Genomic DNA, 26,557 nt, shown 5'->3' with positions numbered 1-26,557 from the left:
TATAAATATATATATAGTGCATTTTCATTTATTTCTTCTTTTTCTAGGATTTTATGTGTGCATATATTATTTGACAAATATTTAGCTCCAGATGGTTAGCAGATTAACAAATGTAGACAGTTTACATTTATTTGAGGGTGGCTAAAACTGCAGTTTTGATGTACACATTAACTGAATACTTGACTGTTAAAAATACTTTGTTTCATTTCCTTGAAGGGGTTGGTGCACAGTTTTTAATAAAATGTCAAAAAAGTCCTGGCTCAAGCAGACTCAATATGCTTAGGAAATGAAGCATTCAGTGTAGAATTTTTCTGCTTTATTTGTGGCTGTTTGGAGGGCAGCGCCAGAAATATGGCCATATATCTGGTTTCCTGGTTTCTTTGACACCCATAAGCTTTTCATTTCTCTTCAGTTCTCTGCATTTTAATATTCTTAGGAAGATTGGATTCATTTCTGGATCTGCTTATTTTTATGGATGAACAAAATTGTGTGCAAAATTAAAGCTGTGCAGTTCTTATACCGGCGTTTTTTCAGTTGTAATCTTCTCACTGTTTATACTGCGTAGTTATATACCATACTTTCCGGCATATAAGACAACTTTCAAAAGCGTTGAAATCAGCACCGAAGTTGGGGGTCGTCTTATACGCCGAGTCGTCTTATACGCTGGAAATAATGGTAGTTTCCGGCGTACAACACGACTTTCTAGGCATGCGACTTGGCGCAGAAGTCAGGGGTCGTCTTATACTCCGGATCGCCTTATATGCCGGAAAATACGGTACATGTACAGTGTATTAAATCAGGCTGTAGAACCAGGACAGCTTTTCTTTGGCTGTCTCCACCCACCAACCCACCCCCACCCCTCACCCATTCAGAGGAGCCCCATCCTATTAGCCCTTCAGTGGGCTGTGAAAACTTGGCATTTCACTCGGTCTTATCTTGCATAATATAGGCAGCCATATGGGTTCCCAAATAAATAAATAAATAAATAAAAACATAACTATAAATACAGGAGGAAGATTGGAATTAAATTGGGTTAAAGTATGAAGCTTTATTAGTCCTCAGTTGTCCTTGTGCTGTAGGCTATCTCTGCAAAAGAATTAAGAGTTTTGTTGGCCCTTTAAAGATGGGTGTCTGGTTATAGTAGTTTGTGCTTCATGACAGGAACAAATACTGTATATCAGGGGTCCCCAACCTTGGCAACGTTAAGACTTGTGGACTTCAACTCCCAGAATTCCCCAGCCAGCATGGCTGGCTGGGGAATTCTGGGAGTTAAAGTCCACAGGTCTTAAGGTTGCCAAGTTTGGGGACCCCTGCTGTATATTATAGTTTTAGAAACAACATGTGATTTTATTTTATTTTTTTTTAATTTGGCTACCCTTTGCAACTAAGCAAGATGAAAAATAAACTACTATTCCTAATAGGGAGTTCATTTATTTTATATCCTTTCTGTGTCACTCTTTCACACAAGATGATTTATTTATATATTTAAACCATTTATATAGCTGCCCATTTTCTAACCAATTCTGGATGGTTCCCAGTCAAACTTTAAAACAACGTATGGACCTTGGGCTCATGTATTATAAGCATAGGGCCTCCTAGGTAGCTTCAGTGTTGTCTTCAGTTCCTTATGGTCTATCACAGGGGTCTTCAAACTTGGCCCTTTTATGACTTATGGACTTCAACTCCCAGAATTCCTCAGCCAGCGTGCCTGGCTAAGGAATTCTGGGAATTGAAGTCCACAAGTCATAAAAGGGCCAAGTTTGAAGACCCCTGGTCTATTATCTTCCTTATCTCCCATTTGGTATTCTGTCTGCTGTGATAGAATATTCTGAACTCTCTTCATTCCTCTTTTTATAGTAAAATAAAACTTGTACTGTTAATTAAGGTATAACATATTTATGTGATTGATTGTGTTATACCAGATATTTCTTTACTTTTGTAACCACATCCCCACTTCCTTTGTGCAATCTGTATACTGGGATTCAGTGTCCGTGCATTAATATCCCAACAATGAAAAACAATAAAAGCAACTTCCTTCCATCTAGTTCTTTCCAAATCATTGCTTTTTCCAAGCAAGATGTGGTAGTACACACTCACAATGGTTTTTTTTTAATTAGAAGAAAGAAGTGAAGATTAGGAATAGGCATTTTAAAATGTGCCCTGATTTTGATGTTAAAAGGACCTGGCAGTTGAGATTTTTTAATGTATATTTTATTAATTTTTTACAATAACAATCTTTAGTATTTAATAAGCAATATGTTGTCTGGGTTTATGTGTTTAACATTAATAGTAATACAATTTCCATTCCTACCCTTTATTCCATTTTTCTAACCATTTATAAAAATTTTTGCATGTTTGAAAATATTCCGAATCTTGCTTCCCCTTCATTTTCAGTGAGAGCCTATCCATTTCTGCAATCCAAAATTTTCTTAATTATGTCTTCAGACGGTATTTCTTCATTTTTCCAGTATTGAGCAAATACAGTATAATTCTCGCTGCTGTTAATATATGTAATATTAAGTATACACATTTCTTATCATAATTTTCTAAAATTAATGGCAGTTGAGATTTTTATAACTCATACATGCAGATTACATTTCCTGTGTTCTGTGTAAGACTTAACCACTATAGCAATCACATTAAACACATCTTATCTAAATAATGGCATGCTCATGTATTTTTTTTCACTGACATTTTTTGATCTTTTAGCTTCTTTGAATTTTGGTTTAAGTTGTGGCTTCAGAAGACGGTTGAATTCATTTAAAAGAATGTCTGGACTTTCAAACCCAGAATTAGCATTTTGGTCTAGCACTTCCTTGTCCTTTTCAGCTTGCTAAAAAGCAGAATTCATGAATAATTTTCAGAAACACGAGCTGTATTCTCTCATTTTTATAAGCACTGGTTTACTATACAAGCAGAGTGTCAATGAAAGGAGAACAATGTTTTTGCATTCCTTTTTTTAAAAAATAGAAGACAGCTTATTTTTCCATCACTCATCTCAGCCCGTTCTCTGAAAAACAAGATATATTTATTTGTCATCTATGCATATTATTTCCACTAATAACAAATATAGTGCTCCCATGCTGACAGAGGTAGAATGAGATTTTTCTGAAATGAACAAGCACTCCCCATTTATATAAAATCTCCAAATTTACCTTAAAAGCAGGGAATGATATGTCTTCAGACCAACTTCATAAATACTGAGCATACACAGTATAAATGGAGCACTGTGGCATTCTAAGTTGGCAAAGAAAAAAATGGGAATTGGGGACTGGTAGCTGACCAGAATTCCTGTTAAAAGGCAAGAATAAATTGCAATATTTTTTGTGGGACTGCCTTGTAAAAATTCTTATATACTGTCAATATTAGAAGAAAATAATTTAATACCTGTCAGCCATGTGGGGCACTGACATTACAAATTGTGGAAGTGATACTCATTTAAGAAAAAGGTGGGATACTGAATTGGAAGAAGACCAAGCCAAACATGAACTTCATTTGAAATGCTGTTGTGATTTTTTTTAATTTATTCATTTAACTGGGAATTAAGCACAACCTACTTAATTTAAGCCAAACTAACCTTGCTGTTTGTCATCTAAAATTAGTTCATAGAGTTGAACCAGGAAACCTATGGACTCCAAATGTTGCTAAACAGTCACAAATAGCTCCAGTTAGCATGACCAATTCCGGTGTGGTTAAAAATGCCACTTTGAGCTTCTCAGATAACAGAAAGCATGCAGATCTAACTCAGACAGAAACACTTTTCTTTTTTTGAGTTAAAAACTATGTACTTTTTTCTCCTTGAAGTTCTCGTAAAGAGATGATTAGACTGAAATGATTTTCCTAATGTAAGAAAACTTGGAGAGAATATTGTTTGCTTCTTACAAAATGGGGTTAGAGGTAGTCATGCAAATTACAGAATTGTAAAGAAGAGAATAAACCAGGCTGTAAGCCAAAGCAAACACCAGAAATTAAGCATGTATTATAAAAATTGGCTTCTATTTTGCTTCTTAATTATCCTATCAATTATTCTTTTATTTTTGCAAACTTAACAAATAGCTTCAGGTAAGGTGGTCTTCTATATGTAATTGCTATGACTTATATCTGGCATATAGTTTCCCTTAATGCTTCTTTTGTAGAAACAACCATTTTGGCCATGAAACAGGACAAAATAAATGTCCTAAAATGTAATCCAGATAGAAATCAAACAGTACATCTTTGCGTGTATCATCACATGTTTTCCAAGAAGAGTTTGGATGTGCTCAGCCTAGCCATGTAGTGGCTTGACTAATGAAACGTGCCTTTCTGAAATTTGTCTCCTGCTACCTTTTAGGTCAGAGTGGCTTGGGAAAATCGACTCTAATCAATACCCTTTTCAAATCCAAGATCAGTCGCAAATCAGTGCAACCAAGTTCTGAAGAGCGTATTCCCAAGACAATTGAAATCAAGTCCATCACACATGGTGAGTGTTACCAGGAAATTGTCTGCCTGTTTTTTGTGGAAAGTTAGCAGCCCAGGAAAGAGTCGCCTTTTGGTTGACTAGGATAGAAGATCCTTGAAAGGTTCGAATGCTTAACCTTCTTTATGAAGAACATCTTTGATAAACATATCCGTAAAGAGGGATTTCCCACAAACTCAATTGTTCTCATCCCAAAATGATAGGTTACTATTTAATTTCTTCACATTCCATTTCAGATATTGAGGAAAAAGGTGTTCGTATGAAGCTGACTGTCATTGACACTCCAGGATTTGGGGACCACATTAACAATGAGAATTGGTAAGGGACTTTCAGTGGGAAAATGCCTCAGGACAAGGAGACTTGGTACCTTAAAAACTCTAGCTATTCCTATAATGTGGCTTACTTTGTTTTGACTGACCTTGATTGACTGACTGGTGCAAAACCACTTCAGACCAGACTTTCTCCCACTTCTGGGCTGGAAGCAAAAAGAGAAGAACTTAATCAGGATAAGAATAAGGAAATTATTTTGAGTTGAAGTTAGTACTGTTGATGACTTGGCTTTCTATTTATGTTCTTTGACAAGCAGACCCCCTTAAAGTTAAGAGAGGAATGAAATCTGATGCTAATTTGCATTTGAAAGAATACATTTCACCTAGGAGGAGGGGAGAATGGAATGGAATTACTCTGCTTTGGATGATAAAGAGCAAAAAGATATGCCAAAATTTATTGAGTTTTCCAAAAGCTAGGAAATTTTCTAAACCAAACTGTACTTTACGGACATGGAGATTTGCAGTTACTTATACATATTTTCTCATGAGGATTGGCTTAACCAATTAAATTACTCAGAAAAGAACTATGATGGATTTCCTCCTATAATGTGTAGGAAAATGTGATGCCATGGTGCACGTCTAGCAGAGGGTCACCTCCATGATTGATATGAATTATACGAGTGGAGGAACAGGACTCTTGAGAATACATTTTGCTGTTTCCTTACTCTTTTGCAAGGGATCATCTGGAATAAGGAATATCAAATGACATCAGCCTTCCAAAGTCAACAAAACAATGGTGGCATGTCTCCAAATACAGCAAATGCAAATTAGCTTCAGATTTCATTCCTCTCTTAACTTTAATGGGGCCTGTCTGTCAAAGAGCATAAATAGAAATTCAGGGGAGAGAGGAAGGCTCTGTATTTCTGTGGTAAAGAGACCCTGATACTGAACACTGCATGCTCAGGAAACTACCTTTATTTGACTGTATATGTATTTACTTTTTTACAGGACTTATATGGCCATCTATCTCAGATCGTGATTCTAGGCAGCTTAGAACAATCCATAAAAATCTAGCTAAAAGCAGAAGTACTTCTCCCCTCCCCCAGGTGTAAGAACAACAGCTTCCCAGCTCAACCTCCATCCTATCCCAATGCTCAAGGGAAGAGTCAGGACTTTATAGCCCTCTAGAAGCTAAAAGCATAGGGATCCCTTGGATGTCAGGTGCGGGGTCCAATGAGCTGTGGTTGCCACCATGAAGGCGCACCTTCAATGTTTCATCAAATGATAACATTAAGGGTGGGGACCTGGAGTGTATCTATCCCAACTTTTCATAGGAAGCACTTGAGAAATTCTGTTTAGCAGCACTGGGTGACTGTGGTGTGCCTCTACCAGCAAGCAATGAACTGCTATGTCTCCTGAAAGTCCAAAATGGAAATGTTAGCCTGCCTAGCAATTCTGACAAAATGAAGTGTAATGATTTCTTATTGCTCATAATAGTATACTTAAAGCAGGCTATGAGTTGATTCTGTGATTCTTTGCCCGTGCACTTTTGTCCCGTAAAGTGCTAGCAAAGAAATATGTATAACTGGCCAACAGTTTCTCCTTTTATTAAACTCAGTATGCTTAAGAGGAAGTCTTAAGAGAAAAATCTATGTGGTCATTAGGAGTCAAAAACAACTTGATGGCAATCAGTCAGGGCTTAAAAGCTTGAGAAAGAGAATGAACTGATTTTTTTTTTTAAGGAAATCTGCATAGAGACATTTGCCTCTGATATGTTATATTTCTTTCCTTGCACAGTTGGCAACCCATTATGAAGTTCATCAACGATCAATATGAAAAGTATCTCCAGGAAGAGCTAAATATTAATCGGAAGAAACAGATCCCGGACAGCAGAGTTCACTGCTGTATATATTTCATCCCTGCCACTGGCCACTCGTACGTATGCAGCTTCCAAACTATAGCCTTTGGTTTACTGAAGGCAAACTCAGTGGCACAGAGGGCCACCTCTCTCTGGAACCAGACATCCAAGAAAATATGTGCTCCTTCAGTCCCTGGCTTCAAATAAGCCTTACATCATTGCTAGCCCTGTTTTCCTTCCCCCTTGCAAGTTACACAAACACACCTTTTCAGTTGCAGCTGGACATAGGTGCTGATTCACAGCTTGTCTGGCAAGGAGACCTATCCTGCCTTGAGAACCAACATACTTCCATGTATCAGCTCTTCCCCTCTATAGCCATTGTAACATTAGACTGCCTGGGAGAGGCTTTCTAATTGCACCCCACAGTTTCCCTCTCACCCTGCTGCTTGCGTTGTAAGCGGTGCCTAAAAGTCTGCCTAGTGTATTCCTCTTTTCCCAGAAACATGTGTTTCCAATATAAGGCTAGGGTTTTGAAGCTATGAGACACATCATTTCTGACTTTCATGTAGTTTGATATCCCTGCTGGAGGTTAGGCCTAGGTGTTCTTTGGGCCTCTGCCCCAGACAGGTCATTCTAGGGCTTTGCTTTCCTATCCTATGTCAAAAAAAGACATGTGGATTGGGGGGGGGGGATGGCGTTTGGCAAGAGTTAGCAAGTTTATGGGAAGAGTCGAATTGCAGTTTGCAGGCAGGTTGTAAAGAATATGGGAAGAGTCAGGAAACAAATATGGACATCCTCAGTCTCTCATTGTCCCCCCACCACCAAAAACTCCACTTTCTCTTTTTCTGCATCCTTTTAAACTTTTCCATAATTGTTCCTGGTAGTTAACGGGTACACTGTGAGTCTTTCTGGTTTATGATACTGTACTGAGGGTTGTATGGCTTTTGAGAAAACTTTCAAGTTTAACTATGCACCTTATATGCTCGTGTATAAGCCCATCTGCAGATAAATACACTGACCCTGTATTAACCAAAATACCACAAAAAATGAACCATCCACAGTCAGCTTATATGTGGATGGCACATTTTTTGTGGTATTTTGTTTTTTTTTTTTTAAAAAAAAAAAATCTGTTTATCCATGGTATATGCAGAATATGTGGATACTTTTTAAAAAGTATTACTTGTGGGTAAGCCGAACCCAGTTTTCTGGGTGTATTTTGGCATCTTATTTTCTGTGAATATATACAATATATGATAAGTGTGCACACACCCGTTTCCACTCTCAATTGGTTTGGCAGCGTCTGCCACCCAGTGTAATTTTCTGTTCTTGTGCATCACGGAGAATACAGAGGGAAGCTGAGTCTGCTCTTTGTTCTACTTTCCTTTAAAGCTTTATTTCCCCACCTCCATCAGAGCTGCATCCAAGACCCTTTAAGTACACAAGGAAGTACCCTGCTTGCATGTGCTCTACTGCATCAGTGTACAGATAGTCCTTGACTTGCAACCATTCATTTCGTGACAGTTTGAAGTCATGACAACACTGAAAGAAGTGTCTTACACCTGGCTCTTACACTTAGCAGTTGTCACAGCATCCCCACGCTCGTGTGATCAAAATTCAGGCCCTTGGATGGCAGGGATTTATGCTGGCTGCAATGTCCCAAGTCACTTGATCACCATTTGCAACTTTACCAGCCAGCTCCCAAGAAGAAGAGTCATTGAGGGAATGACTGGATGACTGGATTCATTCAGTGACCACATGCTTCCCTTAACAACCGTTGCCATTCACTTAATAGCCATGGGGAAAAAATATAATAAAATGGGCTGTGACTCATTTAACCCAATTGTGGTCATAAATTGAAGACTATCCATAGTGAAATTTATTGGGTGAAGTTTCAAGTGCCATAATTTAGGGAATATCAGCCCTTTGAGATTGGCTAGGCTAAGAAACACACTGCGGGATTCCAAGAATGCTACATTATTGTTGCAGGATATATCAAATGAATCTTGAAAGCAGGTGCGTAATCTTCACTGCCTCCTTTTTAAAGAGAACAGGGTCAAGGTAGGATTATTCTGAGCACTTTTCCAGCCTTTCAACTTTCCCAGAGCTGAGCAATCATTCATCTCATTTTCTTCTTGAGGTTAGGGCAAAATTCTTCCCCCCACTTGTATATTCCTTCACCTGTCCCTCAAATGTATTCTTCCACATTAAAATGAGGGATAAGGGTCCATTTGCAGGCATTTCCACTAAATCTTAGAAGGGAGAGTATAGTCCCCCAAATTATACTCTCTATGTATACTAAAGAGGGCAGTATACTCTTGCCAAAGACTGAATTTTTCTTGATTCTTCCCTTGATATATGTTTATTTGGTATACTCAGGTCTATGCCATACATCCTAACACAATTGAATTTGTTTTGGGGATGATTCTCTGTTTAGATGATACTTAATCTGTGGGGTTGGATGACAGAACCTTAAGATGACTAGACTTTCAATTAGCGTATATTTTTATAAGAGAAATGGGATGCCTTATACATTATAGCAAAAAGTTTGTTGTCACTAACAAACATTTCAGTTCATTGAGTTACAGAGAGAAACATGTTGATTTATGAACAGGAATTTCTTTTCTTATTCCTAAGGGTTTAACATGATTTCCCTTAGAAGGTTTCTACAAGAGGTAACATTTATGAGGAGTATAAAATGCATGCCTGCTTATCGTGCTGCTGCCTTTCCAGTTAAACAATGTCATAGAAAGTGCATAAAATCACACTTTTCTTATTCCTTGTTCAAAGTTCAACCATTAACACAACATTTCACTTATTCTCACATGTACAGTACTGTACTTCTCTCGTGTACTATTCTTCCTGTACCCAGTAACCAAACTTCAATTTTATATTCATACAGTATATTCATGCAATATACAACAGTGTTCTGTGCGCCTGGCGTATACTCACACTGGCCACATGACCACTGAAATGTCGGCTAATAAACAGAGATGAGCACCACCCCCCTAGAGTCATACAGGGGACAGGGGAAACCTTTAACTTTACCTTTATAATGTATTCCATAATTCAAGCCTATCACAAACTTTCTCTAAGCCACTAAATATGTTGTAAACATAATTCTACACATACATAGATTTCTGATGACTTGCTAAAGAGCCACAATTCAGCACTTTCCTTGTCTAACATAAAGGCAGACTTTTTGATCAAAATTTAGTGAGAATTCTGCCATAGAGCTTTCCTAGGCATGCTTAAGAAACTAATCCTCCTATAGCTTTTGCATTTACTCTTATTACCTTAAACAATAACATTTTTTCCAGTCATTGGGCATGCATGCATTTTTCATGCACTCATTATACAAGTCACGGAGCCACTCCACTACGTCCATCAGCTAACGGTTCTCTAGTTGCATCATCATCAACAGCTGCTACTGTAACATTTTTCAGTACATAGTTTCTATGATTTCCCCCTTCATCACTCTGTTTGTGGTTACAAATGTTTATGGCATTCATTTCTTCAAGATGCTACTATATTTTAGAGATATACTGTAGATCTCTAAAATACCATTTCTGATATTTTTTAAAAATTCAGCTTCGCCCTAAATGATTCCATTGCTCTAATTCAGTGCTTCTCAACGTTTGTGTGACGGCGACCCCCGTCACACAAACGTTCTGCGCATGCGCCGGGCCGCACGCATGGGGGCGGGGCCCCCACGCGCGGCGCGCATGCACAGCGGCACCCCCATGCGCGATGCACATGCGCGACGCCCCTCCACACACAGCGCGCATGCACGGCGCCGCCCCATGCGCGACGCGCACGCACGGCACTCCCCCCATGCACAGCGCCCGTGCACGGGGCCGCCCCCATGTGCGGCATGCATGCGCAGTGCCGCCCCCATGCGCGGCGCGCGTGCACGGCGCTGCCCCCATGTGCGGCGCGCATGCACGGCACCGCGAAAAATGGCGGATCGCCACCTTTGGCGACCCCCGAAAAATGGGCGATCGACCCCAAATGGGGTCGCGACCCATAGGTTGAGAACTGCTGCTCTAATTGTTATTGTCATTAAGAGTTTTTGCTTAGCCCTCTTCATCCACTTTCAGCATTTTTTAAAAAAATCCATTAAAATTGCTCTGCATTTTCTGTGCCTTTTTCAAACTTAACTCTTCCTTGAAAACTTTATTTATATTTTTTGCAGCCCTTTTTATATCTCCATACACATTTATCTTTCTCTTGAGGTTTTTTTATTCCCTTACATTCACTTTTTCTGATGCACAATCACTTTCAGTTTTATCATTCCACTAAATCTCCTTCCTCATATTTTGCATTAGTTTTATTCTACAGACTTTGTGCCTATAAACTTGTGCATCCTTTTTCCTTTTACCCACTTTGTATCTATTCTATTGAGAATGCAATTTTTTTGTTCACTTCTCCTTTTAAAAATTCATTCAAGTCATACAGATGCTCCTCTAGCACAACACATTTTTTCTACCCAAATTTTCCCTTTGAAACTACTTAAATGTGGCCTTTTTCAGATTCAAGCCCTCTCATCTCCCTTGTCATCATTAATTCTAATAAACTATCAAATACATGATGTTTTTACATTTATATTCATTTCATTTACATATATACTCATTAATAGACTTATGAATAAGCAAAGTATTTAGAACAAAGAGACCTATTTTTAAGTAATCACTCAGTTTAATATTATTATTCATTCTTGAGTCTCTGAATGGCCCAATCAGCTTTTCTATATTTGCTCATTGCATTCCCATTCATCCATCCCTATTATATAGGAAAATAACACCTTTTTTCTGGATCATGTTTATTCAGTGTACTTGCAATTTTTTTCTCAGATTAACCTCTGATTCTTTTATTACCACCGTTCATTGGGGTTAAGATACTGATTTAGGAAGTTGTACTTATACACATCTAAATGCATCAGCTCATATATGTTAAACTTTTCATTCATAATTAAACCTGTATCTTCACTTTCTTTTCTACATTCATCAACACCACTCTACAAGATCAGAACATTCAGATATACTACATATTTCACCTTCTTATTTTACCAACTTACAGCTTTTTTTTGTTTTCCTTTCATTATACTGATTTAAACTTTTTAGCATCTATTCCTCTTATATTTAAACTAGTGGTCTTCCATAGGTCATTACAGCCTCCAAAAGGGTCCATAAATACTGACTTCTTCTGGTGCCCATTGTGACTTTGGTCAATTGAGGCTTTCTCATAATGCTTTTATTAACAAAGAGGAGGTGTAACCTGGATACTAGCCTTGAATTTACCGTACTATATACAGCATTGCCTGCTAACCGTAAAGACAGCTGAGCACATTTGGGCCAGTATGCCATATGCACAAAAAGCCCAGGTTTTATGTCAAGTTAACACTATTTAAGTTTCTATCTACAGCATTTGGGTGTACTCTACTATGATTAATATAAATTAAACTTAATTTTCCTTTGGGATGAGGTGGCTAGCTTGTAGTGCAGTATTTGAATTTGGATTATATTTTCTCTTTCTCTCTCACGCACACACACACACACACACACACACACACACACACTTTCTCTTTCAACAGTCATATTTATTACATATCAATCTAGGTAAGAACAGAAAAGTTCCAAATAAAACTTTTGAATCCTTTGCTCCAGCCTTTATGCCAGAGGCATTGTCCCATCTCATTAGAGCCCTCCTTTGATGGATTACTATCTTCCTTCTTTTTCAAAACTGGCTAGAAGTGTTACTAAAAAACGGTTTTTTTTCTATTTCTTCCTCTTTCTACAAAAGATTGTAGTGCAAAATACAGAGATCCAAGAGTATGCTGACTGTGCACCAGCTTTTTTATGGGATAGCACAACCACATACACTGTGGTTGGTATTGTCCCAGAATCACAACCCCTACCCACTCCATTTTTAAAGGATTGTTTCATCTATGTCTCTATAGTCAGACCATTAAAAGCCTCTAGGTACTGGAACAAGACCTCCACTGCAACTTCCACATAGACTGTACTAGAGATGTATAACAATATCATCTGCATATTGATGGGTGACTTCCCCCAAAAGTTTCCTTAGTTATTGCATAAAGATGGGGAAAAGAATCAAGCCTGAGACATCTCACACTGAAGTGCTCAAGGGCTTGGCCTCTCCTCTCTCCCATGCACACTGATTGGACCCGCACACTTAGTCAATGAACCGCTCAAAAGGTGCTTTTCAATTTGTAGGCCTCATTGCTAATTTGAAAAGTTACCATAGTTAATAGCATTGAAGGCTGGAATATGCATCTTTCATCTAAGATCTACCATGTGTTATCAGCAAGAGCAGTTTCCATCCCATGCTTGAATCGAGATTGGAAAAGTTCTGATCATCCATTTCTTCCAGAGTCCTTTGCAGTTGATGGTCCATCACCCTATCAATAACCTTTCCCTCAAAAAGGAAGTTAGATATTGGGTGACATTGGTTCAATATAGCTGAATCCAAAGCCAGTTCCTTAAAGAATATTGCACCAAAGCCTTTTTCAAGTATATTGACATCTCCACCCTCCCATAATAAGGTTTTATAACCACCCAAACCCAGTTTCCTATCATTTCCCTGGCAATGTAGGGATCAAGCCTACATGAGGCAGAGCTCATCTCCCAAAGGATTCTATTTGCTTCCTTGGGATTAAAGTTTTCCCATCAAACATTGCTAGATGTTACACTTAGCACTTCTGTTTCTGGGTTTCTAACTTGGAATGAATACAAGTCATTTTGCCAGAAACTCATCCCAACTCCTGTTCTAGGTCAGGAACAAGCAAGTGATCTGTGTAGTTGAACTGAAGATCTAAATGTCCATGAACGTAATCTAAATTCATTATACTGATGTAATCTTATTTCACCGGTCACTGCCATTCGTTAGCATCCTGGGATCCCCACGCAGATTTCTCTTTTGACCCAGCAAGGACTAGAAAGCTGCTTATTGGCAAGAGATGAAACACTGCCACTGTTTACTTTGTGGAATTTCATGCTTTGGGAGAGTCCTTTGCAGCCATTTCTTCTGCTGCTGCTGCTTCATGACTTTTCTTGGATGTCTGTGTTTCATATTTGCATATGCATATGCCGATAACTGACGAAAATGAGAAGCAATGTAGTTTCTGTCACCATAACTTTGTCATGGAGGTTAGGTGCCGATTTCTCCAGCTGGAAGACAACTTGGGTTGTGCCTCTATATATGGTTTTTGGTTTAAAAAAAAGATAAATAGAAACAACCATTTTAAAATAACTCACCATCTGCCCCATTTGCTTTGTCCTTTTATTGTATACACAGTGAATGTATGAATTTCTAGTTTAGGGTGAACATAGTAATGCAGTATCCCGGGGTCCTCAAACTTGGCCACTTTAAGACTTGTGGACTTCAACTCCCAGAATTCCCCAACCAGCATGGCTGGCTGGGAAATTCTGGGAGTTGAAGTCCACAAGTCTTAAAGTGGCCAAGTTTGAGGATCCCTGCAGTATCCAATCTAGGTCGGTCATCAGCACCAGAGTTTTAGTCTTCCAAGCTTTCAGACTCATGTTGAAGCCCATCTTCATGGAACTTCTCTCTAGCAGAGTGTCATAGAGTGTGTTATACTCTGCTAAAGAGACATTCCCTGAAGATGGGCTTCAACACAAGTCCAAAAGCTTGCAAGACTAAAGCTCTGGTCCCGGTGACCGGCTCAGATTGAATCCTGCAACATTATCTTGGGACACGTATATTCGCCTTCATTTGTGAATGTAGTAAGTTAACATGGGAAGAAACGAAGGCTGCAGTTGCTAAGGCAGGACTCTTAAAGAGTCTTAAAGAGCCAGCGATCAGCATTTTGTGGCCCAAGAGAGTGCATCTTAATATATATTTTCTAGCTATCACTGTGGTTAATGCTAAAATCAATAAGGATGCCCACAGCATTCTTTATAGATCACAGCAGTTGGGCTGGAAGCTCTGTCATAGATAGCAGAATGCAAATAGGAGTTTCCTAACATTTTTAGTTATTTATTTTACTGGGGAGATTTATAACCCACCTTTCAGAACATGGTTCTCAGGGGACAAAGCAATTGTTATAACACAAAGTACCTGAAAACCGCTTGGCAGAATATATGCTACTCGGTTAATTAAAGCTAAATACAGCTAGGTTGGAACTTTAAGCCTCTCAAAGCTTTTAAAAGCATTCTTTGCAAGAGGTAAGGGATTTGGTGTACTTCCATGAGAAATTGGCTCCATCTTTCTCTGTCTGCAATAGGATGGGCTGAAGTCAGAATATATAATAATTTAGATTGGTTTTATCCTTCCTATTATTTTTATAAATTATTCCAGACAGCAAACATACTCCTCTTTTCCCCACCACCACAACCCTATGAGCTGAGAATGTTTGGCCCAAAGTTACCCAACTGGCTTTCAAGGTGGGACTAGAACTCACAGTCTCCAAATTTCAAGCCTGGCATCTTAATCACTAGACCAAAGTGCTTCCCACCCCGCCCTCCAGCTGCTTCTCTGGAGTATACTGTTTTTCCAACCTCACTGCCTCCCCTGCTTTCCCTTGTATAAAATGTATCCTAATAGCAATAGCACTTAGACTTATATATCGCTTCACAGTGCTTTACAGCCCTCTAAGCGGTTTATAGAATCAGCCTATTGCCCCCAACTGAGACTTCATTTTACCTACTTCAGAAGGATGGAAGGGTGAGTCAACCTTGAGCCGGTGAGGATTGAACTTCTGGCAGTAGGCAGAGTTAGCCTGCAATACTGCATTCTAACCACTGCGCCATCATAGCTCTAATCTAGCCTAATAGAACATAACTTAATAGCCTCATGGTCTAGTACAGGGGTAAGCAACCTTGGCTCCTTTATGACTTGTGGACTTCAATTCCCAGAATTCTTGAGCCAGCCATGCTGAGGGAAAGGGTGAGGTTTCCAAGGTGAGCCATGCTGGCTCAGGAATTCTGGGAGTTGAAGTCCACGAGTCATAAAAAAGCCAAGGTTGCCTACCCTGGTCTAATAGAACACAGCAACCTCCCTTGGCCAAGATTACCTGGTCAGTTGAAGTTTAGCCTTGAAGACTAAAAAAAAAAAAAAAACCCAAAAGAAAGAAAAACAAATGCAGGAATGGGGGAGCAGCTTAGTGAAATGTATATGTTGTTCTTTTTTGTGAGGGAAAAAGAAACGTGTGGGATTTAGATCTGCCATCCACCAGAAGACAAGCCCATTGTTTTGAAGGAAATAGCATAAGCCTTCTAGCCAGAAGTTAAGCTCTCGTTTCACTAGGCCTAGATTACTGCAAACTAAGGATTAGCTTGGGTTTGCCAGTTTTCCATATTTTATTCAACTATAAGTGTTATATCCAATTCCATATACATTTGCACATATTAAAAACATTTTTTAAAAAATTCCTTTTGCGTGCAATTGTGTGCATTTCTGTATCTGATTTTTGAGCAGGGAACCACACTATAAAAGTCACAACACAGACCAAAGAAGAATGGTCTGCCTTCTATTTTTGCTGGTATTTATACAATGCAAGCTTTGTATACATTTTTGTATTTGAAATATTCACAGAGTACAGATGTGACCTGGGTTTCAAATGGGACATAGCTAAAGTAAAATTGTATTTTTTTTTTTTTATTCTAAAGAGTTGAGGGCAGCATTCAAGGACTCACTGTTTGATTTGACTTGTTAAATTGCTGCAATGAGTTAGGCTGAGAGAGTTAGCAATATATCGCTCTGGCTTCTGATGTAGACAACTTTAAAATGGGATTGAAGACATTTACCAAATACATTGCTGCCAGGATAATTTTTTAATCAAGATACAAGTATTTCATTGTCCTAGGCAGCTTGCCCCGGATGTCAATTCTTGACAAACATGGACTACTGCTCTCATACCTTGTGGTCTGACTGTATACATTGAATGGATGGATCAGAAACATGAATGGCTGTGTTGACATTCAAACCTGCTTGTTGACTTTTCACACCCCCCCCCCTTTTTTTTGGGGAAGTGTCCTAGGGCAGGGCGCCATTTCTTTCTGACATTAGTGTGTTCCTGTGGCTAAAAGGATTCTACTTTCCTGGTCTCATTTAAGAAATCTCTATCTTGTTTTCAGCCTCCGGCCGCTTGACATTGAATTCATGAGACGCTTGAGCAAAGTAGTTAACATTGTGCCTGTCATCGCCAAAGCAGACACATTAACCCTGGAGGAGAGGGACGCCTTCAAGCAAAGGGTAAGCAGGATGGGATGGGACAGGACAGGGCCCTTCCTGATTTCTTCTAAGTCTCTTCTCTTTTTTTTCTCCTACACTATCCTGTGGACCCAGCACAGTCCTTGGGCCACAGTTTGGAGCAACCTAATCTGATAAGAGGAAAAGCCTTGATCAGTACCCAGGCACTGCATGTGTTTCTCTTGTCTTGCTCTGTCTTCAGGGTGGGGAAATAGACTCAGTGGACCCTTCCGGTTTGCACATCTTGCTGCAGGTGGATTTTAAAAACAGACATGCTCTGAAAAGACAAACTGACTATGTGTGACTCAAGAATAGTCAGTAGCTTTTCTCATTGCTTAACTGTACCACCCACATGCCTGGCCCTATTTGAAAGGATATATATCTCTGCTCTCATCCCGCTGATGTTAACCAGCCTGTCTGCCTTCATTTGCTTTGTTTTGACCTTGCCATTAATGGCTCTGCTGTTTAGTGCTGTTAAAGGGCTTCTTATTTATTTAATTGTTGCATTTTTCCTATGAACGTGGAAAAAAAGATGGCCGCTGGCTTCTGCCACAGAGGCCAAAAATAACTTGGCTAGTTTTCAGTATTTTGTCTCTTGACTTGACAGCCTAAAGGAAGTTATTCTCATTTTGGACCAGCTTACAGATAAAATACATTTTGTCTTCTTTCAGGAGAAAGTTGAGTCTTTGGGCCAGTTTCCCAACACTGATGTTTTTGAGCGGGTGGCTTAAAAGCCATAGTGTATTATCATCTTAGTGCACAAGGACTGTCTGAAGTTGCTTTAAACAACCTAAATCCAAGAGACATATCGAGATCCCCATGACTATTGGGTGTTTCATTCCAGTGTTTATCTAGGTCAGGGCTTTTCAACCTTTTTACATTGTACCACTTTTAGGATATGGCAATATTTGAGTACCACCTAGCAAGGTGTCAAAAACTTAATGACCAAAAAAAAAACCTGTTCAAAGTTGCAGTTGCATTGAAATGATTTATGACCATTTCTCACACTTATGACCATTGCAGCATGCCTAGGGTCATTTGATTTATATTTGGATGCTTGGCAACTGATTCATATTTATAATGGTCACGTGTTCCAGGGTCATGTGATCCCCTTCTGCAACCTTTTGACAAGCAAAGTCAATGGCAGAGCTGCTGGTGGCCAAGTGCTAAAGAGGGACTTCCTTTCCTCCCTCCCTTCCCTTCCTCCCTTTTTCTCATTCCCATCTCTTTCTGAAGGAAGAATTTGAACCCCCCCCCCATATTTTCCCTCTTCCATATATTGATCAAACAAGGAAAGGCCTCCAGAGACAGAAAAGACAAGCTGGTGAGTGAACTAGCTTAAAAAGGCACATTCCCCTTTAAGAATTAGCTACTGGCTAGAAAGGAAAGTAAGGAGTGTAGCCAACACTTAAGGAAGAAAAAAAAAATGTAAGTACTGGCTGCTGGCTAAGGCAACCTCCCCAAATGGCTCCATTCATAAGTAAAGGAATGCTACAGGCAAAATCCATTCAGGAGAAAAAATACTTCAAAATCCCTTGCAGCAAAACTTACAGCTAACAACAGCAGAGCAATAGATGCTAACACGAGACATCAGCCATCAGCCAAATAGAAATTGCCAAACACTCCTTAAGAACACAAAGCCCTCGTTGCACAAATCCCAGAACTTTAAAGTCACAAAAGCACATAAGAATCCTTCCACTCTCCTACTCCTTCCCTCCTCCGTGCCTCACCTCTAGCCATTGCTGCCTTTTTTCATTCCTCTTGGAGGGTGACCCCTCCCCCGCTGCATTTCTTGCCTGTTTGCTGCTGCCAGCACAAGTGGCTGCCACAGCAGTTGTAGATCGCTCATAGCCAGCCTGCTTGATCTCCTCTCCCCCTCCCCCTCCTTCCCAAGGCTGCTGCTTTTTTTCTCTCTTCCTCTCCTGCCCAAACTGCCTCCTTTTATAGGCTCTCCTGTCTCTGCTCCCCCTCCTCCTTTCTCATGGGGGAGGGTGAGCCAGAAGTGAGCCTGGGGCCTTTGCAGCTCCAGAGGACTCTCTCACTGCAAGTCCTTGCCTGTGCTGGCTCTTTCCCTCCTCCACTACACTTGGCTAGGCAGGGCTGCTACCACCTGCCACTCATTAATGTACCACAAGTGGTACACATACCACCGGTTGAAAAGCCCTGATCTAGATAACTGTATTCACATATGATAATGGTTGACTGGTTGGTGTCTTTACTCCAGTCTGTATCCCTTTCTTGGATGACAGTGAATTCAGACATCCCAGGCTATTCAAACATTATTTAAATTTACTTTCTTACATTCAGCAAAGTTGCCTTAGTCTATACTTTGCACGTTCACTGTGGGTGATAAGAAAGTGACCAAATATGTATAGCTCATTCAATGAAAACCTTTTACTGCTATATCTGTCTAATCACTGTCTTATTATGTTCACTGTTTTGTTTTTTGTTCTTAGATTACAGCAGATCTCCTTGCTAATGGCATAGATGTATATCCCCAGAAACAGTTTGATGAGGATTCTGAAGACCGATTAATAAATGAAAAATTTAGAGTAAGTGTGTAGATCTCTTTTATTACACATTTTGTTTGTGTTCAGAGATTTACAGCAGACTTTCAGGCTCCAAGAATTCTTCTCAATGATTTTAATTATTTCAGTCTATTAAATTTCTGAATCACTCTTAAAAATCTGCAAGTTTAGTTTATTTCCTTAAATTTGATGTAAAGCTGTCAGGGATGCATTGAAAAACACTAAAATGAGCATCAGGGAAGTTCTTAGAAGAGATGTTCACAATTTTTGTTGAGAGGATGACAACCTTCCAAAGCAGACCAGATTAGCAAAATCAATGCCATGTAGATGAGTACTACTTATATTGTAAAGCTATAATGTGTTTTCCCTCTCCCTCCCTCCTTTTATCTCTGGGTGATCTAGGGAGGGGTTTTTCTAAGAGGTTTACTCACATAACATTCTTGGCCTGGCTTCAGATCCCTGTTCTCTGACTCTTGCCTTGATAGCAGTGATTCTTCTTCCTGTCCTTCATGGTTATTCCCTCTGCCCTCTACATTGGGGGACCATCTAAGTTTTTTTTATTGGTTTATTTATTTACATGACTATGGGGCTGCCCCATGAGCTGACTCTGAGCGGTGTACAACTTCCCAAAATGTAATTGGGATTAAACCATACAAATAATATCAAATTAAAAACAACACGTAACTTTAAATTAGGAAGTAGATGGGTTAATCACTGCAGGTGAAAGAAGACTCATTAATTTATCCACAGAGCCTGGTTCTGATTAGCAGTCTTGATACCATATTGTTAATCCTTGGAAAATAAGAGGTTTTTCTCTGAAAATCTAGAATTTACCATTCTTCATCAGTACTTTACACACAAAAAAGCATAGTTTCTTGAAACAAAACCGCCTTATATTTAATTTGACTTTTACTTTCTTTAATGTGGGCTTTTGTTAATCCTAAAATGTAGAACAACTCTGGTAGAAGAACTATACCAAATCTAAGACACTTCAGAAATAAAGTAGAGGACGGATATAAAGACATTTGTTTTAATTGTTTAATATATGCATTGTTTAATAGATGAAAAAATTGCCAGATTGTTTCACCTTCCATTCTGACCCAAACATTTCACTGTAGGAAATGATTCCATTTGCTGTGGTGGGCAGTGACCAAGAATACCAGATAAATGGAAGACGAATTCTGGGAAGAAAAACAAAATGGGGCACGATCGAAGGTAAGATTTCCTGTTTATTGCTTTCTTGCCATTATTGTGACTTTTGATTTGCTAAAGTAACATCTTGAATGTGCAAAGATGGCAGTTTGTGTTTGTGTGTGTAGTGTGTGTGTGTGAGAAAGAGAGTGTATCCCTTTTTACAAGACTGTGTGCTCTGCTGCCCTCTGCTGGAAAGAATAAGAATCATGTTTTGTGGGTTAGGTTGTTCATTGATTGCTTGAAAAGGGATTAAGAATTGCCAGAGTAAGAGAAAACAGCTTTGATTTGTTGCTTCATCAGAAAGCTCCAGTACCTCACATTTCATTCTATATCTCCACCCAAATTCTCAGCCTTTAGAAGTTGAAGAAATACAAGACGCAAAAGGGAGATTTCCAGAATCCCAACCTGGTCCACCTACCAAGGTGTCAAAAACTTGATGACCAAAAAAAAAAAAAAAAACCTGTTCAAAGTTGCAGTTGTATTGAAATGATTTATGACCATTTTTCACACTTATGACCACAGCAGCATGCCCAGAGTCATGTGATTTATATTTGGATGCTTGGCAACTGATTCTTATTTACAATGGTCACAATGTTCCAGGGTCATGTGATCCCCTTCTGCAATCTTTTGACAAGCAAAGTCAATGGCAAGTGGCCAAGTGCTAAGGCGGGACTTCCTTTCCTCCCTCCCTTCCCTGCCTCCCTTTTTCTCATTCCCATCTCCTTCTGAAGGAAGAATTTGAAACCCCCCCCCCCCATATTTTCCCTCTTCCATATATTGATCAAACAAAGAAAAGCCTCCAGAGATAGAAAAGACAAACTGCTGAGTGAACTAGCTTAAAAAGGCACATTCCCCTTTAAGAATTAGCTACTGGCTAGAAAGGAAAGTAAGGAGCACAGCCAGCACTGCCAGCACTTAAGGAAGAGCTTAGGACCCAGATTTGAAGTTCCAATGATCAGAGCCCTCCCACACAGTCACATGACTGCATTCCAGGTACTCAGCAGCGAGCTGCATTTAAGCCACCCTAGTGCATGTTGTGGTCACGTGACTGCATCTTATGAGCATTTTGCCCCAAGTCAGCATTTATATCCATTTTTCAGCAAATGAATCGATTTGCTTAACAACCTGTGCAAAAAAAGTTGTTAAAAAATCAAGTTGGTAACATGAGTGGATCCATTTTATGACCACCATCACGAATTACGACTATGATGGGCAGGCTCCATTACAGTTGTAACTCGAGGAATCTCTTATGTTTTAATTCTCCCTGAATCTTTGAGATCATAATAATCTTCCATCTCCCTTGAAACGGTTTTGAGAGTACAGGATTGCAGAAGCATGTTTGCTAAACATATCTAAGACGGTGTAGATGATCAGGAATGGCAGAGGCTTTTCCATCAGTTGCTGTAGATATTGTTGGCATTTCTGTGTCAGTATATATTGCTTCTGCTGTAAATTGTGAGGGCCAAAGTTTGTGTGATAAAGTGATTTTGGAAACATGTCATCCAGAGGAATAGCTAGAGGTACAGTCAATTGTAAGACAATATAATTGGATACTATCAAAGAAATCCTTCCAGCTATTCTAGCCTATTAGAATTAGGGAACTGCACTATGCTTAGAGCTGCATATTCTTTATAAACTGAATGGCGTTTTGAACCCTGCTGCGCTCTGGAATTCAGCAGGTATGAGTTTATGCTAATTGTTTGTTCCATTTTCTGCCTTGACAGTTGAGAATACAACACACTGCGAGTTTGCTTACTTGAGAGATCTCCTGATCAGGTTGGTGTTAATTTCCGAAGAGGCAATTTGGATGCTTCGAAGGCAATTTACTTTTCAGACTGGGATTATGAGGAAGATTGCACCATTCTATAGATCTCATCATCAGGGACCCTCCAGTCTGATTTTGTTCCTACTATTGTTGGAGATGGTGCATGTAACTCAAGATACTGAAGTGGGATTTGGCTTTGCATGCATGGTCTGCCTGTTTTTGTTTCTCATCCATGGCTTAAGGCCTGCTACCCAGTAGTTTATTCAATAAACCTTGCTTAAACCATGATTTAATATAGTGTGTGGACAAATCAAAATTTGCAAAAGTATCAGACCATTTGTTGATTTATTGCAATCGTGTCAATGTTAAGAAACAGCAAAATTTACCACATCTAATCTTCCTATCTCCTGAAAATGGCAAAATTCAAACTTGGATATGGTAAAATGCTTTGCTATTATATTATAGAATTTCTTTTACATTCTAGTATAAAACTGCTGTTAGTTTTACCTCCAACTTTGGACCTGAAGATCCCGCTCTTCTTTTGCTTTATTTTAAAAATATTTTCTTCTCTTTTTCCTAGGACACACATGCAGAACATCAAAGACATTACTAGCAGCATCCATTTTGAAGCCTACAGAGTTAAGCGTTTAAATGAAAGCCAGAATGCGCTCTCCAATGGTGTGGTTGACAAGGAAGAACTGGTGGCCAATGAAATGTAATGCTCTGTAGTTGCCCCTCTCCTTTCCCTGTCCCACCCCACTTCCTTTAAAAAACGATCCTATAAATCCTTTGCTGGTGCCATTGTCCTTTTCTCCTCTTTGCCAATGGTATCCAGGCTGCTGATGTTAATTGACCAAATAACAGTGCTTTCCATAACAAACATTGTATCTTGCTCTTTTCCAGCCTCTGTGATGTGAAACATCTCTCCTGTCCTTCCTTTTAAGATATAGTAATCAATTGTTATAGGGACAGCAGATTCAGGATAAACTTTCAACAAGTGGGGCTTTTCTTGAGTTTTGGTAGTATGGTGACCACTTTAGCATAAGTTCTTGACCAGGACTGGTCCATGTTCCTTTCTTGCAGCCAAGGAAGAGATTCCCAAACAATTATAGTAATTTGAGTTTCCTGAAACTGAGATGAGCAATGATTTTCTTTTTCTGTTAATCAGGAATCAAGAGGTCTTTTTCATAGATTCCTGTGCTATTGTTTAAACCAAGTATCGCTGGCCCAATTATTTGAAGTGATTGCTAGTATTCTCCCAGTCTAGTAAATATGAAGCATAGCTATGTTAATAAGAAAAGAAGGTGCTATGCATTTCTTACTGTCTCCATGCAGCTGTTTTCCCAATTAAGCAATGGCATATCAGAACAATGTTGAAAGAGCAAAATCAGATCTGGACAGGGCAGCTTTCTTTAAACTGGATGAATGTGCCACAGGATCTTCTTCTTATTCACTATGAGTAGAACATAATTTTTTTTAAAAGTCTATTTCTGCTTTTTCTGCTTCAATGCCTCGAAGGTGCCAAAGTTTATTGTTTTCTAAACCATGGAAAGAACAGAGAGTTTTTTCTGTTTTATTTCCAGTATGGGTGGGTTGGGGTTTTTTTCTTTTTTTTTCTTTTGTTTTATGTATCTAATTCCATCCATTTCCGATGAAGTTTGTTATGATTAGATACATTTTCAAAGATGTGGTAGAGTGATAGAAAGATATATGATGGTTGCATGGCACAATTCTACACAGCACTATACATTTTTTATTCCAGCCTGCCTGATTTCTTTCCCCTTTCCCCTTAAAATGACAACAATAATAGAGAGCTAGTAGACTCAATAAAATGTGGTGATCTATTGTGGGATAATATGGCAACTCTATTTTAAGAGGTAAGCCATCCTTTGGAAACCTAGATCATCCTGACTTTTTAAAAAAAGCACCTTTTTCATCCTCCTCACCCCATCTTTGCCTTCATCAGGCCTGAAACCTCAAAACCTGTTGACTTTCCAGAAGTGAAGGGGTTCATCATATATTTGATTTAGACTTTTGTTCAAGCACTTTTGATGTGAGCTTTCCTATGGTGAAAGTTCATATGCTTTGAAGACCCCAGTAATTAATGTTGTTGTGCTTAGCTCCTTTGTTCTTCAAAATATCGAAGACATTATTGAGATCTGGATAGGCTAAACTTATCTCATTATTCAGTTTCTGAGTGTAACCGTTTTTAACTTAACACCTAAAAGCATCCCAGGTATGCATCCGTAGTCATATCATCAAGGATGTTCATCTCAGTCTGAAAAGCCACACTGCATTTTTTTTTCTGGCTTGGGTACCATCCAGATTTGTTGGGTTTCAGACCACATAACTCCAAATTTTAAACATTAAGCTGAATATCCAACCCCATTGCCCAGGAAAGACTTTGCAAACGTGTGCAAAGGGCTGTATGAAAATCTCTCACATAGCGCTTGCTGGAGGTTAGTGAGAAAGTTCTTTTGATATAGAATTCATTCTCATTCTCCAACTCGTCCTTATGCAGTAGAGGGATGTCTATATTCCTAATGGGGGAAAGGTTTTCCTTTGAGGAAGCTGGCAGAGGCAACTTCTCCATAACAATGAATGTGGGGTGAGAACTGAATTCTAATTTGATCCAGGCTTTGCTCAGTATTTATGATTAATCAAGAAGTCCACAGGTTATAGCATTGTTTTATTTGAACAGAGACTCAAAAGAGCCAGCTCTGAAGGACCACATGCTGTTAAGACTCCAAATTGCTCCTTTTTCAAACTAGAAAGCAATACTGCCCTCTTGTGGAACACTCTAAAAATAACAACCTATCTTTGATTCTTGACTTCCTCCAACATTAAGTGCTCTGATTTCCTGTTGCTCATTTGGGGCCATTCTCAACAGGCAGAAATGCCTCACGATAAGACATCAAATACCAGCTGTAGGATGCCAGCAGATGAACACATCTTCATGCAGGTCTTCTAAGCATATCAAGTCGTCTTCCGCTCAGACCTCTTGTCAGCCATTACTGTGTCCTTCCTCATCAGGGCAGAGGTTTCTCCCCCCTCCCCCGAATCCAAACTGTCAGGAGATGCGCTTCTTGTCTGTTTGTCGTTCCTGCCCATGGTGAATATGTCTTCAAGTACTCTTTGCTCTGAGGCTGTTACATATCTGTTGTTGCAAGTCAATCTAAACTGCCCTTTTTAAAGTTTAAGTTGTCCCTCCCAAGCCAGAAGAAAAGGAAAATGGAAAAACTTTACTGAGCTGTGTTAAGCTGAGGAAAAATATTTTTTTTACTTGCTGACTTGCTATATTTTAGCAAAATAAAAATTGTGCATTATCTAAAATATATATAAATATATATATTTCAAGTGTTTATGAAATCGATAACTAAGAAATGGAGAAAGTCCCCGCACCCCATTTCCATGCATTTCAGTAAAACAAAAATTAAAAGTAGTTGTATCATCATACCATGTTTGCCAGTATTTCAGCCAGCAAAAGCAGGACTAAAACAGCTTTCTCCTTTTATATTGTATGTTTGGAGGAGTGTTTACCGAGTAAAACCAAAAAAGTTCATCCAAATGATTAAAAATGGCCTTTTTGAGAACAGTATGCATTATGATAAATTTAGTCTTGTTTTGTATAAATAATAGTGTTTAATATGTATTTCCAAAAATAAATGTTTCAAATGGAAATAAACAGATGAGGCTTTTTGAGATGATGGGAAGGTTGGGCTCAAAAAAGTATATATGTAAATTTTTTTCCCAACACTTCTACATACTGATCAGGATATTACAGCCATGGTATGGTAATAGAATAATAGAGTTGGAAGACCTCTTGGAGGTCTTCCAGTCCAACCACCTGCACAAATAGAAGACCCTATACCATTCAAGACAAGTGGCTGTCCAGAAAGAAAGAGAGAGAGAGAGAGAGAGAGAGAGAGAGAGAGAGAGAGAGAGAGAGAGAGAGAGAGAGAGAGAGAAGTCTTTAAAAGGACAGTTAAGAAACTATGTCTTAAAAGAAAGCTGGAAGTGCTTTATATTTTGCACATGGGTACAAAGTATATATTTGAATAAAATAAAGAATTTTGCCTCTCAGGAAGATCAGAAGAAGGCTTTGGAGATTCTCCTCACTGCACAGACATAAATCCATCCAACTGTTGTTTATTCACCTTATGTGGTATCCAGTTCCAGTTTAAAGATATCTTTATTCAAGATCAAAGTGCTCTTGAACAACAAGTTGCCAAGCCTGAATTTGAATTCCATATCCCA

At 39.1% G+C, this 26,557-nt stretch overlaps 1 protein-coding gene across 7 annotated transcripts in view; it reads left to right on the top strand.

The window, feature by feature from the left end:
* SEPTIN9 (septin 9) overlaps positions 1–25,985 on the top strand; it is a 264,545-nt gene extending 238,560 nt beyond the window's left edge. For all 7 annotated transcript variants that reach the window (XM_039328025.1, XM_039328027.1, XM_039328026.1 and 4 more), the window contains 8 exons: positions 4,331–4,459; positions 4,693–4,774; positions 6,523–6,660; positions 16,699–16,816; positions 19,270–19,365; positions 20,460–20,556; positions 22,260–22,311; positions 22,881–25,985. In XM_039328025.1, the coding sequence (XP_039183959.1) occupies positions 4,331–4,459; positions 4,693–4,774; positions 6,523–6,660; positions 16,699–16,816; positions 19,270–19,365; positions 20,460–20,556; positions 22,260–22,311; positions 22,881–23,019 (851 nt within the window). In that variant the 3' untranslated portion in view covers positions 23,020–25,985. The remainder of the gene's footprint in view (positions 1–4,330; positions 4,460–4,692; positions 4,775–6,522; positions 6,661–16,698; positions 16,817–19,269; positions 19,366–20,459; positions 20,557–22,259; positions 22,312–22,880) is intronic.
* Positions 25,986–26,557: the final 572 nt, after the last annotated feature.

Source organism: Crotalus tigris, unplaced genomic scaffold (assembly GCF_016545835.1).
Source record: "Crotalus tigris isolate CLP2741 ecotype Arizona unplaced genomic scaffold, ASM1654583v1 scf7180000024370.6872682, whole genome shotgun sequence".
Classification (NCBI taxonomy): domain Eukaryota; kingdom Metazoa; phylum Chordata; class Lepidosauria; order Squamata; family Viperidae; genus Crotalus; species Crotalus tigris.
Note: the sequence above shows the minus strand (reverse complement) of the source record. Positions and strands in the feature narration are given on the sequence as shown.